This window comes from Aquarana catesbeiana, linkage group LG02, assembly GCF_042186555.1.
Source record: "Aquarana catesbeiana isolate 2022-GZ linkage group LG02, ASM4218655v1, whole genome shotgun sequence".
NCBI lineage: Eukaryota > Metazoa > Chordata > Amphibia > Anura > Ranidae > Aquarana > Aquarana catesbeiana.
Window position 1 is genome coordinate 47525953 of NC_133325.1, and position 14179 is coordinate 47540131.

The 14179-nt window shown below is 42.8% G+C and overlaps 1 protein-coding gene across 2 annotated transcripts in view; it reads right to left on the reverse strand.

The window, feature by feature from the left end:
- DLG2 (discs large MAGUK scaffold protein 2) overlaps positions 1-14179 on the reverse strand; it is a 2047541-nt gene that overhangs the window by 1806189 nt on the left and 227173 nt on the right. For both annotated transcript variants that reach the window (XM_073612834.1, XM_073612835.1), the window contains exon 3: positions 11501-11646. In XM_073612834.1, coding sequence (XP_073468935.1) covers positions 11501-11646 — 146 coding nt within the window. The remainder of the gene's footprint in view (positions 1-11500; positions 11647-14179) is intronic.

The window sequence follows — 14179 nt, forward strand, 5'->3', positions numbered from 1 at the left end:
TTCCACCCAAAAAAAAAAAATGTCATTTATGTGCATAAAAAAAAATAAAAAAAAAACATTTGGAGAATTTTTTTTTTTTTTACTCAGCTTTAAATGCCTGTTGCTAGGGGGTCCCTCATAGTCTGCCTCCTTCGGCGCCTGGGCTCTTGACGTCACTTCCCTCGGCACAGGAAGGGAGATCAGCTCTGCCCCCTCCCTCTTGTCAATCATCTGGGACATGTCACAGGTCTCAGATGATTGCGCGGCCAATCACAGTGCGCGGTGCCGCTCACGCATGCGCAGTGGGTGCCCAGCTGTGAAGCCACAGCCGGGCGCCCACAGTTACAATGCTGGAGGGGGAGACGAGCAGGGCTTCGATCCCCCGCATCGCTGGACACTGGGACAGGTAAGTGTCCGATTATTAAAAGTCAGCAGCTGCAGTATTTGTAGCTGCTGACTTTTAATTTTTTTTTTTTAAGCGGAACTCCACTTTAATAATGCTAGCAGCTTAAGAATGAAAAAATAGGTAATGTTGATTGAAAGAGATTAGTTCTGCTTTAAGCCAGCCTACATACCTCCCCCTCTAGCTTATCTGCATACAGAACTGACACTCCCCCTGCAAGCCTGATATCAGTTTTCAGATGAGTAGAAAAATTTTAGGAAAAAAGACAGATCTCCAGTATGTGTGTTAGCTGAATTTGTACATAAACTTGCTAACTTCTAGAGAACAAGTAAACTCAGTGTGTGTATGTATATATATATATATATATACACTTGGAATTCTATAAATAAAGGCTTTCTGTTTTGCCTACAGCCACCAAGTCTTATTTCATTCTCTGGATGTCAATTACCTGGACAGGTTTCGGTATCACAGACTGTTCTGGGAAAACGTCAACTGTCATTTTTTTAAAGGAGAACTCCCGGGAATTCTCAAAAATCAGCCCTAGAGTGAAAGAGCTGTTTATCTGCTTCCCATGCTATTTTTTTTTTTTTTTTGTCTGTTTGCTTGTTTTTGGTGTGCTTGGCAAATACAATGTATCATCTATTTTTTAACAAGCAAAAAACCCTCAGAGAGTGATATGTTATATGTGTTTTGAACAACAAGCTAGCTGTTGCCTACAATGCAGCAAAGATCTTTCTCTATCAAACTACCCTAAACTCCTGGGAGGCGGCTGTGACCGTCCGCGTTCAGGTCTTGCTGCAGCTCACCATCAAAGCAGCAATCACAGGTAGACTAGACATGTGCATGACGAAAAAAATTTGTCTTGTTTAATTTCGATTTGTTAATCTAGGCGTTTCGTTTTGTTAAATTCGGTTGATTCGTTCAATCCGTATTCGGAATTCGTATCATGAATTTTTTGAATTTTCTTTGAATTTACCAATTTTTTTCGATTCGAAGCAGTCGAATCAATACATTTTGAATCGGTCAAATTGAAAACTTTCTATTTTTTTTTTTTTTCGATTCGAATGTGGCAAAGTGAACAAACAAAAGAAATATCGTCATCAAATGATTACAATGACTCTTTAACCGATTCAGCCCCGGAAGATTTTACCCCCTTCCTGACCAGAGCGCTTTTTGCGAATTTGGCACTGCGTCGCTTTAACTGACGATTGCGCGGTCGTGCGACGTTGCACCCAAACAAAATTGACGTCCTTTGTTACCACAAATAGAGCTTTCTTTTGGTGGTATTTGATCACCTCTGCGGTTTTTATTTTTTGTGCTATAAATCAAAAAAGCTGCAATTTTGAAAAAAAAACACAATGTTTTGTACTTTTTGCTATAATAAATATCCCCATTTTTTTTTAAAAAAAAGCAAATTTTTCCTCAGTTTAGGCCGATATGTATTCTTCTACATATTTTTGGTAATAAAAATCGCAATAAGCGTATACTGATTGGTTTGCGCAAAAGTTATAGCGTCCACAAAATAGGGGATAGATTTATAGCATTTTTATTATTATTTTTTTTTTTTTACTAGTAATGGCAGCGATCTGCTATTTTTAACGTGACTTCGACACTATGGCGGACGCATCGGACATTTTTGGGACCATTGGCATTAATACAGCAATCAGTGCTATAAAAATGCATTGATTACTGTAAAAATGTCACTGGCAGTGAAGGGGTTAACACTAGGGGGCGATCAAGGGGTTAATTGTGTTCTCTGTTTGTGTTTCTAACTGAAGGGGGGAGGGGACTGTGTAGGGGAGATGACAGATCGCTCTTCATACTCTGTATGAACAGACGATCTGTCTCTTCTCCCCTCAGAGAACCGGGATCTGTGTGTTTACACACAGAGATCCTGGTTCCTGCCATTTTACAAGTGATTGCGGGAGCCCAGCGGTCATCGAGGCCGTCAGGCACTCGTATCGGCTCTGGGGGGTGAGCTGCAGGCGCGTGTGCCCCTAGTGGCCACCAGAGGGAGTGACGTAACATAACGTCAATGCGCCTGCCGTGCCATTCTGCCGCAGTACAACTGCGGCGGCTGGTCGGCAAGCGGTTAAATCACCATTGGCTTAACTAAAACAGTATTATTTCGAAATTGTACTCTAATATACACAGTCTTTGATTTCAGCAATTTGTGTACAGCTAGAATTCGACTGGAGTATGATGTAAAATTAAATTCGAATTTCAGTCTGAATTTCCGAAATTCAGACGAATTTCGTTTTCCTATTCGGAGCATTCGGTAAAAATCATATATATTGTAATTCGGATATATCCGAAACTCCGAATAACGAAAAATTTGTCTGAATATTAATTTGGAACGAAGCGAACCGCACACGTCTAAGGTAGACTTAGAATAGCATTATTTAGGTGAAACTAAGATTACAAACCACCATTTTGCAAGGACCCCCCCGCACCAGGTTGCATTCACATTTGAGCTGAGCATCTTTGGTAGTTTTGCAGGCTTTTATTTTTTAGTGTGTGTACAGGCATTTTTGCTTGTTTCTCAGGCTTTTTGTGTTTTTGTGACTTTAATATTTTTAGCCAGTGGAGAGCTTGTTGCTATCTGATAAAAATGCATGATAAGGGCGTTTCTGCATTTTTTTCCTGCACTTGTTCACTTATTTTCAGGCGCTCTCATTGCAGTCTATTGGGAACGCTTGGAGTTTGTAGCTTATGCACGGTTTTAAGCTACAAGCTTCAAGCAACATTGCATTTAAAGCGGAGTTCCACCCACTTTTACAACTCTTCAGCATCCCTCACTAAACTGTGCACTGTAAACAAATTGGATATTTTTTTTATTTTTTTTCTCAGCACCTACTGTATATCTGCTGTATTCATTTTTCACTTCCTCCTCCCTGGCCGTGGCCCATCGCATCATTTCCTGTTTGCAATGCCTTCTGGGAAGGGGCGGCACCTTCCTTTGACACTGCCGTTGCTATGGAAACCTGACCTGAAACCTATTACACTGCTTGTGCTGCACTGAGCATGTGCAAGATCTGCAAGGATGAGATCTGGCTTCAGATGCCCACACTTAAGATGGCCACGGCCTGCTGTAAGTTTATAAAATAACAAACAACTGCTATAAACTAACAAAATAGACCTTAGTTTACAGACTAACTTTACTAGAATACATTAAGCTTGTGTATTATAGGGGTATTTTTATTTAAAAAGTATAATTTCGGCCGGAACACCACTTTAAGTGGGAATGGACAAAAGTGAAAATCATGGGGTTTTGCACGTGGAGTGTTTGGGAGCTTCAAGCATTGGCAAGTTATTTACAACATAGAAATTAAAAAAAAATAAAATATTTTCTATTCTTTCAATTTTAAATTTTTTTTCAATGTGACCATAAAAAAATTTACGGAATAAAAGAATAAATATTATTGGTTAGAAAGATAGCGATTAAAGAAAAATCATCAGCAAAATAATAGTTAACCACTTCAATACTGGGCATTTTCACCCCCTTCCTGCCCAAGCCAATTTTCAGCTTTCAGCGCTGTCGCACTTTGAATAACAATTGCGCGCCCATGCAACACTGTACCCAAATGAAATTTTTATCATTTTTTCCCCACTAATAGAGTTTTCTTTTGGTGGTATTTGATCACCCCTGCGGTTTTTATTTCTTGCGCTATAAACAAAACAAGAGTGACAAGTTTGAAAAAAACACAATATGTTTTACTTTTTGCTATAATAAATATCCAATTACATACAGCGCCTACATAGTACCACATAGTGCATGTCTGCATAGTATCATAGAGTGCATGTCTACATAGTACCATACAGTGCCTGTCTACATAGTACCACACAGCGCCTTTATGCATAGTACCATAGAGTGCATGTTTACATAGTACCACACAGTGCATGTCTGCATAGTACCACACAGTGCATGTATACATAGTACCACACAGTGCATGTCTGCATAGTACCATACAGTGCATGTCTACATAGTACCACACAGTGCATGTCTGCATAGTACCACACAGCGCCTGTCTGCATAGTACCATAGAGTGCATGTCTACATAGTACCACACAGCGCCTGTCTGCATAGTACCATAGAGTGCATGTCTGCATAGTACCACACAGTGCATGTATACATAGTACCACACAGTGCATGTCTGCATAGTACCATACAGTGCATGTCTACATAGTACCACACAGTGCATGTCTGCATAGTACCATACAGTGCATGTCTGCATAGTACCATACAGTGCATGTCTGCATAGTACCATACAGTGCATGTCTACATAGTACCATAGAGTGCATGTCTACATAGTATAATAGAGTGCATGTCTGCATAGTACCACACAGCGCCAGTCTGCATAGTACCACACAGTGCATGTCTACATAGTACCATACAGTGCATGTCTACATAGTACCATACAGTGCATGTCTACATAGTACCACACAGTGCATGTCTACCCAACGGGACATAAGATGGCAAAAATAAACTTTACAAGGGTTATAACACTTGCTCTATCCAAAATGAAAAGAAAAAAGTTTTGCATGTAGTTCTCATTTATTTTAGACAATCGGGAGAAGGCAACAAATGTGAAAGAAGGGAGGCAAGTGTGTGGTAGAAAGATAGAAGGACTTGCTATATGCAATTTTTTTTTTTTTTAGCTCTGGACACAGTGACTGGGAAGATTTCCCTTTACTTGAGGATGAATGGAGGCAGAGACAATAATATACGGTATATAGTGTGTGTGTATATATATATATATATATGTATATATAAAATTTGTATTTATTTATTTATTTATTTTTTACTAGAGTGGTGAAGAGTGAGAACCTCTGACAAATATTTGTTGCTCCCATTGGACAGGTCTCACAGATTCCCATCCTGTGTGATCATCTACCATTGGTTACCTATCCAAGGGTCCCGCACCGGCATCTTCTTCTGAGTGCCTCTTCATTGGGCGTCGGGGGATGACGTCACTCCTTCCCATGCACAGCTCAGTTTACAGTGCCGGAGGGGACAGTGAGCAGGCAGGTAGGGCCACTTTATTGCAGAAGAGACAGCGCCTGTCTACATAGTACCATAGAGTGCATGTCTACATAGTACCATAGAGTGCATGTCTACATAGTACCATAGGGTGCATGTCTACATAGTACCATACAGTGCATGTCTGCATAGTACCATACAGTGCATGTCTGCATAGTACCACACAGTGCATGTCTGCATAGTACCATAGAGTGCATGTCTACATAGTACCACACAGTGTATGTCTACATAGTACCACACAGAGCATGTCTACATAGTAACACACAGTGCATGTTTACATAGTACCATAGGGTGCATGTCTGCATAGTACCACACAGTGCATGTCTACATAGTACCATAGAGTGCATGTCTACATAGTACCATAGGGTGCATGTCTACATAGTACCACACAGTGCATGTCTGCATAGTAACATACAGCGCCTGTCTACATAGTACCACATAGTGCATGTCTGCATAGTACCATAGAGTGCATGTCTACATAGTACCATACAGTGCCTGTCTACATAGTACCACACAGCGCCTTTATGCATAGTACCATAGAGTGCATGTCTACATAGTACCATAGAGTGCATGTCTACATAGTACCATACAGTGCCTGTCTGCATAGTACCATAGAGCGCATGTCTACATAGTACCACACAGCGCCTGTCTGCATAGTACCATAGGGTGCATGTCTGCATAGTACCATACAGTGCATGTATACATAGTACCATAGGGTGCATGTCTACATGGTACCATACAGTGCATGTCTGCATAGTACCATACAGTGCATGTCTGCATAGTACCATACAGCGCCTGTCTACATAGTACTATACAGTGCATGTCTACATAGTACCACACAGTGCATGTCTATATAGTACCACGTAGTGTATGTCTGCATAGTACCAAATAGTGCATGTCTACATAGTACCATAGAGTGCATGTCTACATAGTACCATAGAATGCATGTCTACATAGTACTACACAGCGCCAGTCTACATAGTACCATACAGTGCATGTCTACATAGTACCACACAGTGCATGTCTGCATAGTACCATACAGTGCATGTCTGCATAGTACCATACAGTGCATGTCTTTTCTGCAGTAAAAGCCTGCTTGATCGCAGTTTTTTTTACAGTGCTTTAAGTAAGTGGATACAGTAAGAGTGTTAAAACTCATGTCAGATTTTTATTGCCATGACCACTGTTACTGGGACGGAAAGTGAAGGAAAATCCAAAATTTTGAATAGACATCAGAACAGGAATGGAGGGGAAATCATCCAATAAGGATTCTTGTTGCAGTGACAACTGTCTAAGAGAGAAAGTCCTGTCTTCCTGAGGTATCTATGGGACAGAAAGTGAACTGAAATCTCTGCAATCAAGAAAAAACACATGATACAAATGTGTTTTGTCCTTAAATCCTTAAGGTGTCTTGGCTGTCTTTTTGCAACTTGAAGTTTCAGCTCCCTCCATAAATTTTCTACAGGATTAAGGTCTGGAGACTGACTAGGTCTATCCGGGACCTTAATGTGTTTCTTCTTGAGCCACTTCTTTGTTGCCTTGGCGGTATGTTTTGGGTCATTGTCATGCTGGAAGGGGGAGGTTGGGGTTTCAGGGGGTTGGGGTGCACTATTCCCCGGCGGGTCAGGTCAGCCGGTCGAGGGGCTGGTCGGTCGGTGCACTTACCCCATCCATGGCGGGCAATCACAGGCGGCTTCGCCGGCTCTCCTCTGCGGGCATCAAGAGCAGCTTCTCCTTTCCCTGCTCAGCGGTTTCCGTCTCCTCCCTCCTCCTTGGCAGCCAATCAGAACACTTCTCCTTTTGGCCGATCGGGAAACGGGTCTCAGACCAGCGCATCCTGATTGGCGGAGAGGCTTCAAAAAACCACCTTCCCCGCATTGGAATCCATGCACCCGGCGTTCTGAAAGGGGCTGGACGCATGGATAGGGGGGTGGTGATGGATATTGGAGGCAGAGCCCATGCACCCTAAGGCTACATTCACACCTGAGCTTTCTCAGCTCATAAAACGCTCATAAAATGCCTGAAAAAACGCCCAACAAGCAAAATCCTATTCATTTCAATGGCACCTGTTCACATCTGAGCGTTTTGTCACCTGAAGCAAAACGCCTGAAAAACGCCCTAAGCTCAAAGAACATGAGCTTCTTTGGGGCAGATTACAGGGATTTTCCTGCCTTTTACATTGGTGACCTGAACAAAATCGAGCCAAAAACACGGCAACAGTCATGGTGACAGTCCTTTGCCCTCTGCCTGCCTTTTTTTTTTTTTTTTTTTAGACACAGCTTCCAGAGTTCAATTTCTCTTCGTTTTGTAAAGGTTACATTTAAAAAACTGCAGTGTCCTTCCTTTGCAGCGGTTCACACCATGAATTGCACAGTGCCGGACCACACCAAATGTAGTGCATGCGCTACTTTAACCGCTTGCCGACCAGCGCCCGCCGCGTGCTCCGTGACCTTACCCGTGGATCCTGCAGACTCGATGTCCGCCGGGGGCCCGCGATCGTGTCACGGGGCGGAAGAAGGGAGAGATACCTTTGTAAACAAGGCATTTCCCTGTTCTGCCTAGTGACATGACAGAGATCTACTGCTCCCTGTCATCGGGAGCAGTGATCGCTGTCATGTCAGTTGAAGCCCATCCCCCCACAGTTAGAATCACTCCCTAGGACACACTTAACCCCTTCATCACCCCCCCTAGTGTTTAACCCCTTCCCAGCCAGTGTCATTTACACAATAATCAATGCATTTTTATAGCACTGATCACTGTATAAATGACAATGGTCCCAAAATAGTGTCAAAAGTGTCCGATGTGTCCGCTATAATGTTGCAGTCGCGATAACAATCGCAGATCGCCGCCATTACTAATAAAAAAAAAAAATGTATAATAAATATGCCATAAATCTATCCCCTATTTTAAGACTCTATAAATTTTGTGCAAACCAATCAATATACGCTTATTGTGATTTTTTTTTTTTTACCAAAAATATGTAGAAGAATGCATATCGGCCTAAACTGAGAAAGACATTAATTTTTTTTTTATTTTGGGGGGAATTTTTATTATAGCAAAAAGTAAAAAATATTGCTTTTTTTTTTTTTTCAAAATTCTCCCCCCTTTTTTTGTTTATAGCGCAAAGAATAAAAAACGCAGAGGCGATCAAATACCACCAAAAGAAAGCTCTATTTCTGGGGAAAAAAGGACGTCAATTTTGTTTGGGTGCAACGTTGCGCGACCGCGCAATTGTCAGTTAAAGCGACGCAGTGGCGTATCGCAAAAAGTGCTCTGGTCTGGACGGGGGTAAATCCTTCCGGGGCTGAAGTGGTTAACAAACGCACAGCAACCTGATTGTATGCTACTACTGTACGAAGCAATCCAATGCAATCATATGCACTGCATTTGCAACCTGCGTTTGGGGTGGCATTAACACTGACACCTGCTGCAGACCGCAAGTACAGTGCGTTTTGAATGAGGTGCGGGATATGCACATGGAATGTGGGTTTCCCGCACCATATCCTGGTGTGAATTGGCCCCTTAATGCACATTACTGCAGAAATCATATCAAAAATCATACAAAAAGGCATTTTTTTTTAAAAAGACTGTATTCTAGTGATGTGGAACAGCCTATACAGATGTCCCTTCATTACAAACACTCCCTACCATGTATTATACTGCAGACAATGGCGAAAGACTTGGCCCGATTCCTCCTCCCCACTCCTGTCCTAGCCAGCTGAATCATAAGTGATGGAAACAGTCATACTGGTGAGCTGCTATCCTGACGTACAAGCTCTGCATTTATGTCATCACCATTTACAACCCACCTTCATGTTAACCACTTCAGCTCCAGAAGGTTTACCCCCCATTCATGACCAGTCCATTTTTTGCGATACGGCACTGCGTTACTTTAACTGACCATTGCGCAGTTGTGTGACGCTGTACCCAAAAAACATTTTTGTCCTTTTTTTTTCCCCCCACAAATAGAGCTTTCTTTTGGTGGCATTGTGATCACCTCTGCGGTTTTTGATTTTTTGTGCTATAAACAAAAAAAGACCGACAATTTTGAAAAAAATATTTTTTTTACTTTCTGATATAAAACATATCCAATAAATTTTTTTTTTTAAAAAATCAAATTTCTTCATCAGTTTAGGCTAATATGTATTCTGCTACATATTATTGGTAAAAAAAAAATCCCAATAAGCATATATTGATTGGTTTTCGCAAAAGTTATAGCGTCTACAAACTATAGGATATTTTTATTTATTTATTTATTATTATTTTTATTTACTAGTAATGGCAGGGACTTATAGCGGGACTGCGGACAAATCTGACCCTTTTGACACTTTTTTGGGGACCAGTGACACTTATACAGTGATCAGTGCTAAATAATGTACACTGTCACTGTACTAATGACACTGGTAGGGAAGGGGGTTAACGTCAGGGGCGATCAAAGGGTTAAATGTCTGCCTAAATTGTGTTTACTAACTGTGGGGGAGGTGATTTGACTAGGGGAAGGCAAAGATCTCTGTGCCTGCTTAGCAGAAACACAGGATCAGTACCTTCCCCTCTGACAGAACGACAATCTGCCTTGTTGACATAAGCAGATTGTCATCCTGCCTCTGTATTGTCTAATCAGTGGGCACCTGCAGACAGCGAGTCTGTGGGCTCTCCCTGTTTATAATCACAGTGGGAGCGGTTCGCCAGTAGCGCGGGCTCATCCCAGACTCTGCCGCAGTATATGTGCATGGGGCAGTCGCTAAGAAGTTAAAGTTAGCAGTTTGTGGAAACTCTGGATGAAGGAGCACAGTAGGCATCTTTGGAAAGGAGCGTTGTTAATCTGTTAATCTAATTAAGGAGCGTTGTTACCCATTAATCTAATGGGTACCCTGATAGGGACACCTGAGGAAAGGGGAGCCTGATATGGGGGGCCTCTAATAGGGACACCTGATGTAAGATGGGACTCTAATGGGTACCCTGATAGGGACGCCTGAGGTAAGGGGGAGCTTGATATGGGGGGCCTCTAATAGGGACACCTGATGTAGGATGGGACTCTAATGGGTACCCTGATAGGGACGCCTGAGGTAAGGGGGGGCCTGATATGGGGGGCCTCTAATAGGGACACCTGATGTAAGATGGGACTCTAATGGGTACCCTGATAGGGACGCCTGAGGTAAGGGGGAGCTTGATATGGGGAGCCTCTAATAGGGACACCTGATGTAGGATGGGACTCTAATGGGTACCCTGATAGGGACGCCTGAGGTAAGGGGGGGCCTGATATGGGGGGCCTCTAATAGGGACACCTGATGTAAGATGGGACTCTAATGGGTACCCTGATAGGGACGCGTGAGGTAAGGGGGAGCCTGATATGGGGGGCCTCTAATAGGGACACCTGAAGTAAGGTGGGACTCTGATGAAGACCCTGATATGAGGGGGGGGTCTCTGATAAGGATATCTAATATACAGTAAGGGGACAGGCTAATACATATTATTTTTCCCTGTGCACTCCTGCACACCTCTGCACTACCTCTCAAACGTTACTTCCAGGTGGTGACTCCTTACAGAAGCGCACCCAGTGAACAGGGAATACGGGTTCTCTATCACACTGTGTGATAGACTGTCAGTGATTCACAAACAGCATTGACCTTTTGTCCCCTGACTTTTTTCCTGCACCCCCAGATCAGGTGGGCTAGATCCGGACCCGGGTAGGAGCAAATTGAACCATGCTTATTAAGCAGGTTTTTGCCTTTGTCAACCATGAGTTTAGGTTTATGAATTATGATGCAGGCTTTCAATTTACCTTTGTGTTTTTGTTGAACTCGATCGCCACTCTTTGTTTTTCCCTCAACCTACAGTACATAACTATAATAAAAAATAAAAGGTGGTGGCGAAGGGGGTTGTATGATTTCCAAAACCAAAGTGGGTAGGAACCTACAATAAAGATTGCTAAACTCCTTACAATATATTGAGTGGGCACGGTTTTTTTTTTTTAGTTTTTTTCCCAGAATGAGTCATGGAGTTGCCTAGTTTTTGTCTAGTGAGCTTTTTGTCTTTATTGATGTACACATAACAGACATTGCTAAATCAAAAGCTACCTCTGAGGCTTGCTGGAAGCTCTCCGGACAGCCAGATGAAGAATTGTTCTTCTCCCATAATTCAGCTACATGGTTCAGTTCGGAGATTTTTTCTTCATAGTCGATGTGGGAGCTGAGCAACGTGACTTCATAAAATTCCTGTATGTCTGCCAATAAACAGAGGTGAGACATGAATAATCGCAACCGCTGTTATTACACATTACTGTAAAAAAGAACCAGTTATGTTGCCTAATCTACCTATAAAGGCAAACAGCTATTTGCAATAACTACGGTATATCTGAACGGTTTTACTTCCCAGAAAATTGGTTATAGTGTTCAGCTGGTTGAACAATGCAGCTTGGTCACCCATCTACCTCCAGACTGCTGATCAAATAATGAAGGGGTTTTATCACACGTTTAAAGTCATCACTCTGCCAGCATCTCTCAGTGTTATGCTGGCCTTACACCTGTAGAATTTGTTTGTACATTTGGACAAGAAAGTATAAAAATAATTGCAAAAAAAAAAAGGAACAAATGGGACTGTAATGGTGTTAAACCCCCCTCTCAGAAAGTCCTCATGTTCTGGTACATAAATTCGACCCATCGGGTTCAGCGATGTTTTGGCGATGTGGGCTAGACATAGGCATGCTATTCAATATTTTCTGGCACCGCCCTTTGATTAAACCCTTCTGGCATGAGGTGATGCTACTACTTCAGAAATTGGTGGACATGACCCTCCCGCCCGACCCAATACACTATCTATTGGGTCTTCCCTTTACCGGTATTGTCTAAACTTGTTAAACATTTGATCTCCTACATCCTGTTGGCTGCCAAGAGAGTTATCCCTCTGTGTTGGTTGTCCAATATACCTCCTCCATGGTCCAGAATCCTCCAACTCATAGCTGACATGAATACCTCACGGCTACTGTACGCGACATTATCCCACAATTTAACAAAATATGGGAACCATGGGATCAATCAGGGTTTGGGTCTCCCCTCCTAGACTCTACATCCTAAGACAGGCATCTGATTAGCCTTCAAGCCTTTCTACAGGCCTCACCCTGTATGGCCCTCGCCACCTGTTGTCCCATGAAAGCTCCCTGACAATAGCGTGTTCACTGTATAGGCAATCTGTATGTATGACCTCTACAATATTGCATGTATTTTTTCATATACAATGTATATTCTCGTGTATAACCTACAGTTATCTTATTCGTTCTGTTACTTTGGACATCTCGTTTGCACACTGTATAACATGTTTACATGGTTACATGTGTAATTTTATGAGAGTAGTGTAACTTTTTCTTTTTGTTTTGCAAAGAGATTTCTTTCTGTGCAGCCAGACACCGGACGGGCAACGATGGTATATGCTACACAAGCACACAAGCCAGGGAGCTCCACCAAGGGAGCCATGAACACAGCCCCAGGCATGGGGAACAAAGGGAGTGGTGCCAACACCTCTTAGATAGATCTCAAAGCACTAGCAGGCTTGTTTAATATGTGAATTCCTGTTGGAATGAAGGGACAGGCGGCTGCATCTAATGTATACAGGTCTTAAATTATCTTTAGTGTAGATTCCTGCCAACAAAGGTTGCTGCTCAGAAAGGTGTCCAACACAGATCCCCCCCAAAGAATTAAACAAAAAAAACAATTCTGCACCCGCCAGCTCCGCCGCCTGACAGTTCTTAAATAACTAAGGAGTGGGGGCCAGCCGATGACATCATTGGGTGACCCCGTGCCCTTGTGATTTCATTGACCGAGGCATGCTGGGTCGATGATGTCACAAGGGGTGGCCCCTCCTCTTAGCTATTTAAGAACTGGCAGACAGCGGAGCTGGAAGACAGCGGGACCCTTTGTCGGTTGAGGAACTTCTTTTTTTTTTCGGGTCGGCAGTAGTCGCGTGCATCATGTTTGATGTCGGATCTACTTTGGGGGAAATTTGTGTATTCCTTTTTGTTTTTTAATAAAAGACTTGACTGTGTTTTTATTGCTTTTTCACACTTTTTTTAGTGAATGAGTAGGGGCACAATGTACAGATTCCGATAAGCCTCCTGCCTACAGACCCTTCCACAATCACTGGCCAGGGTTGTGGGGAAGAAGCCCTTGTCCACATCAACATGGGAACAAGGTGCTTCGGGGTGCATGTGGCTTGGTATGGTTCAGGAGTGGGGGGCGCTTGCTTGTCCCCCCCCCCCCCTTCCTGGCCTGCCAGGCTGCATGCTCGGATAGGGGTCTGGTATGGATCTTGGGGGGGGGGGCACAAGTTTTTTTGTTTTTTCTTTGTAATTGATCGTGGGGGCGTTTACATTTTGACGCTGTTTTAAAAAAAAAAAACGAATGTTATTCTGCAGTGTTAAAAATACAAAACGATTTCTGAGATTCAGAAAACAAATTGTTTCATTGACGCAATATTGGACCAATTTGTTTTCGGAATTCGGTTCGTATCTTCGGCATTCATTTTGTATATTCATAAATCAGAGTAGCTGGTTGTTAGGGAGTGGGCGGTCGCTGAAATTCTTTACATGTGCTGTCAATGGGATTCCTAGCTGACAGCAGAATGCAAACAAAACAAATGCCGGTTTAAAAAAAAAACAGCATGGCTGCCCCCCCCACCGGAGCAGACCCCCATCCTGAACCATACCAGGCCACATGCCTTCAACATGAAGGGTGCTTTGGGTCAGGGGGAGCTCTGCCCCCCCA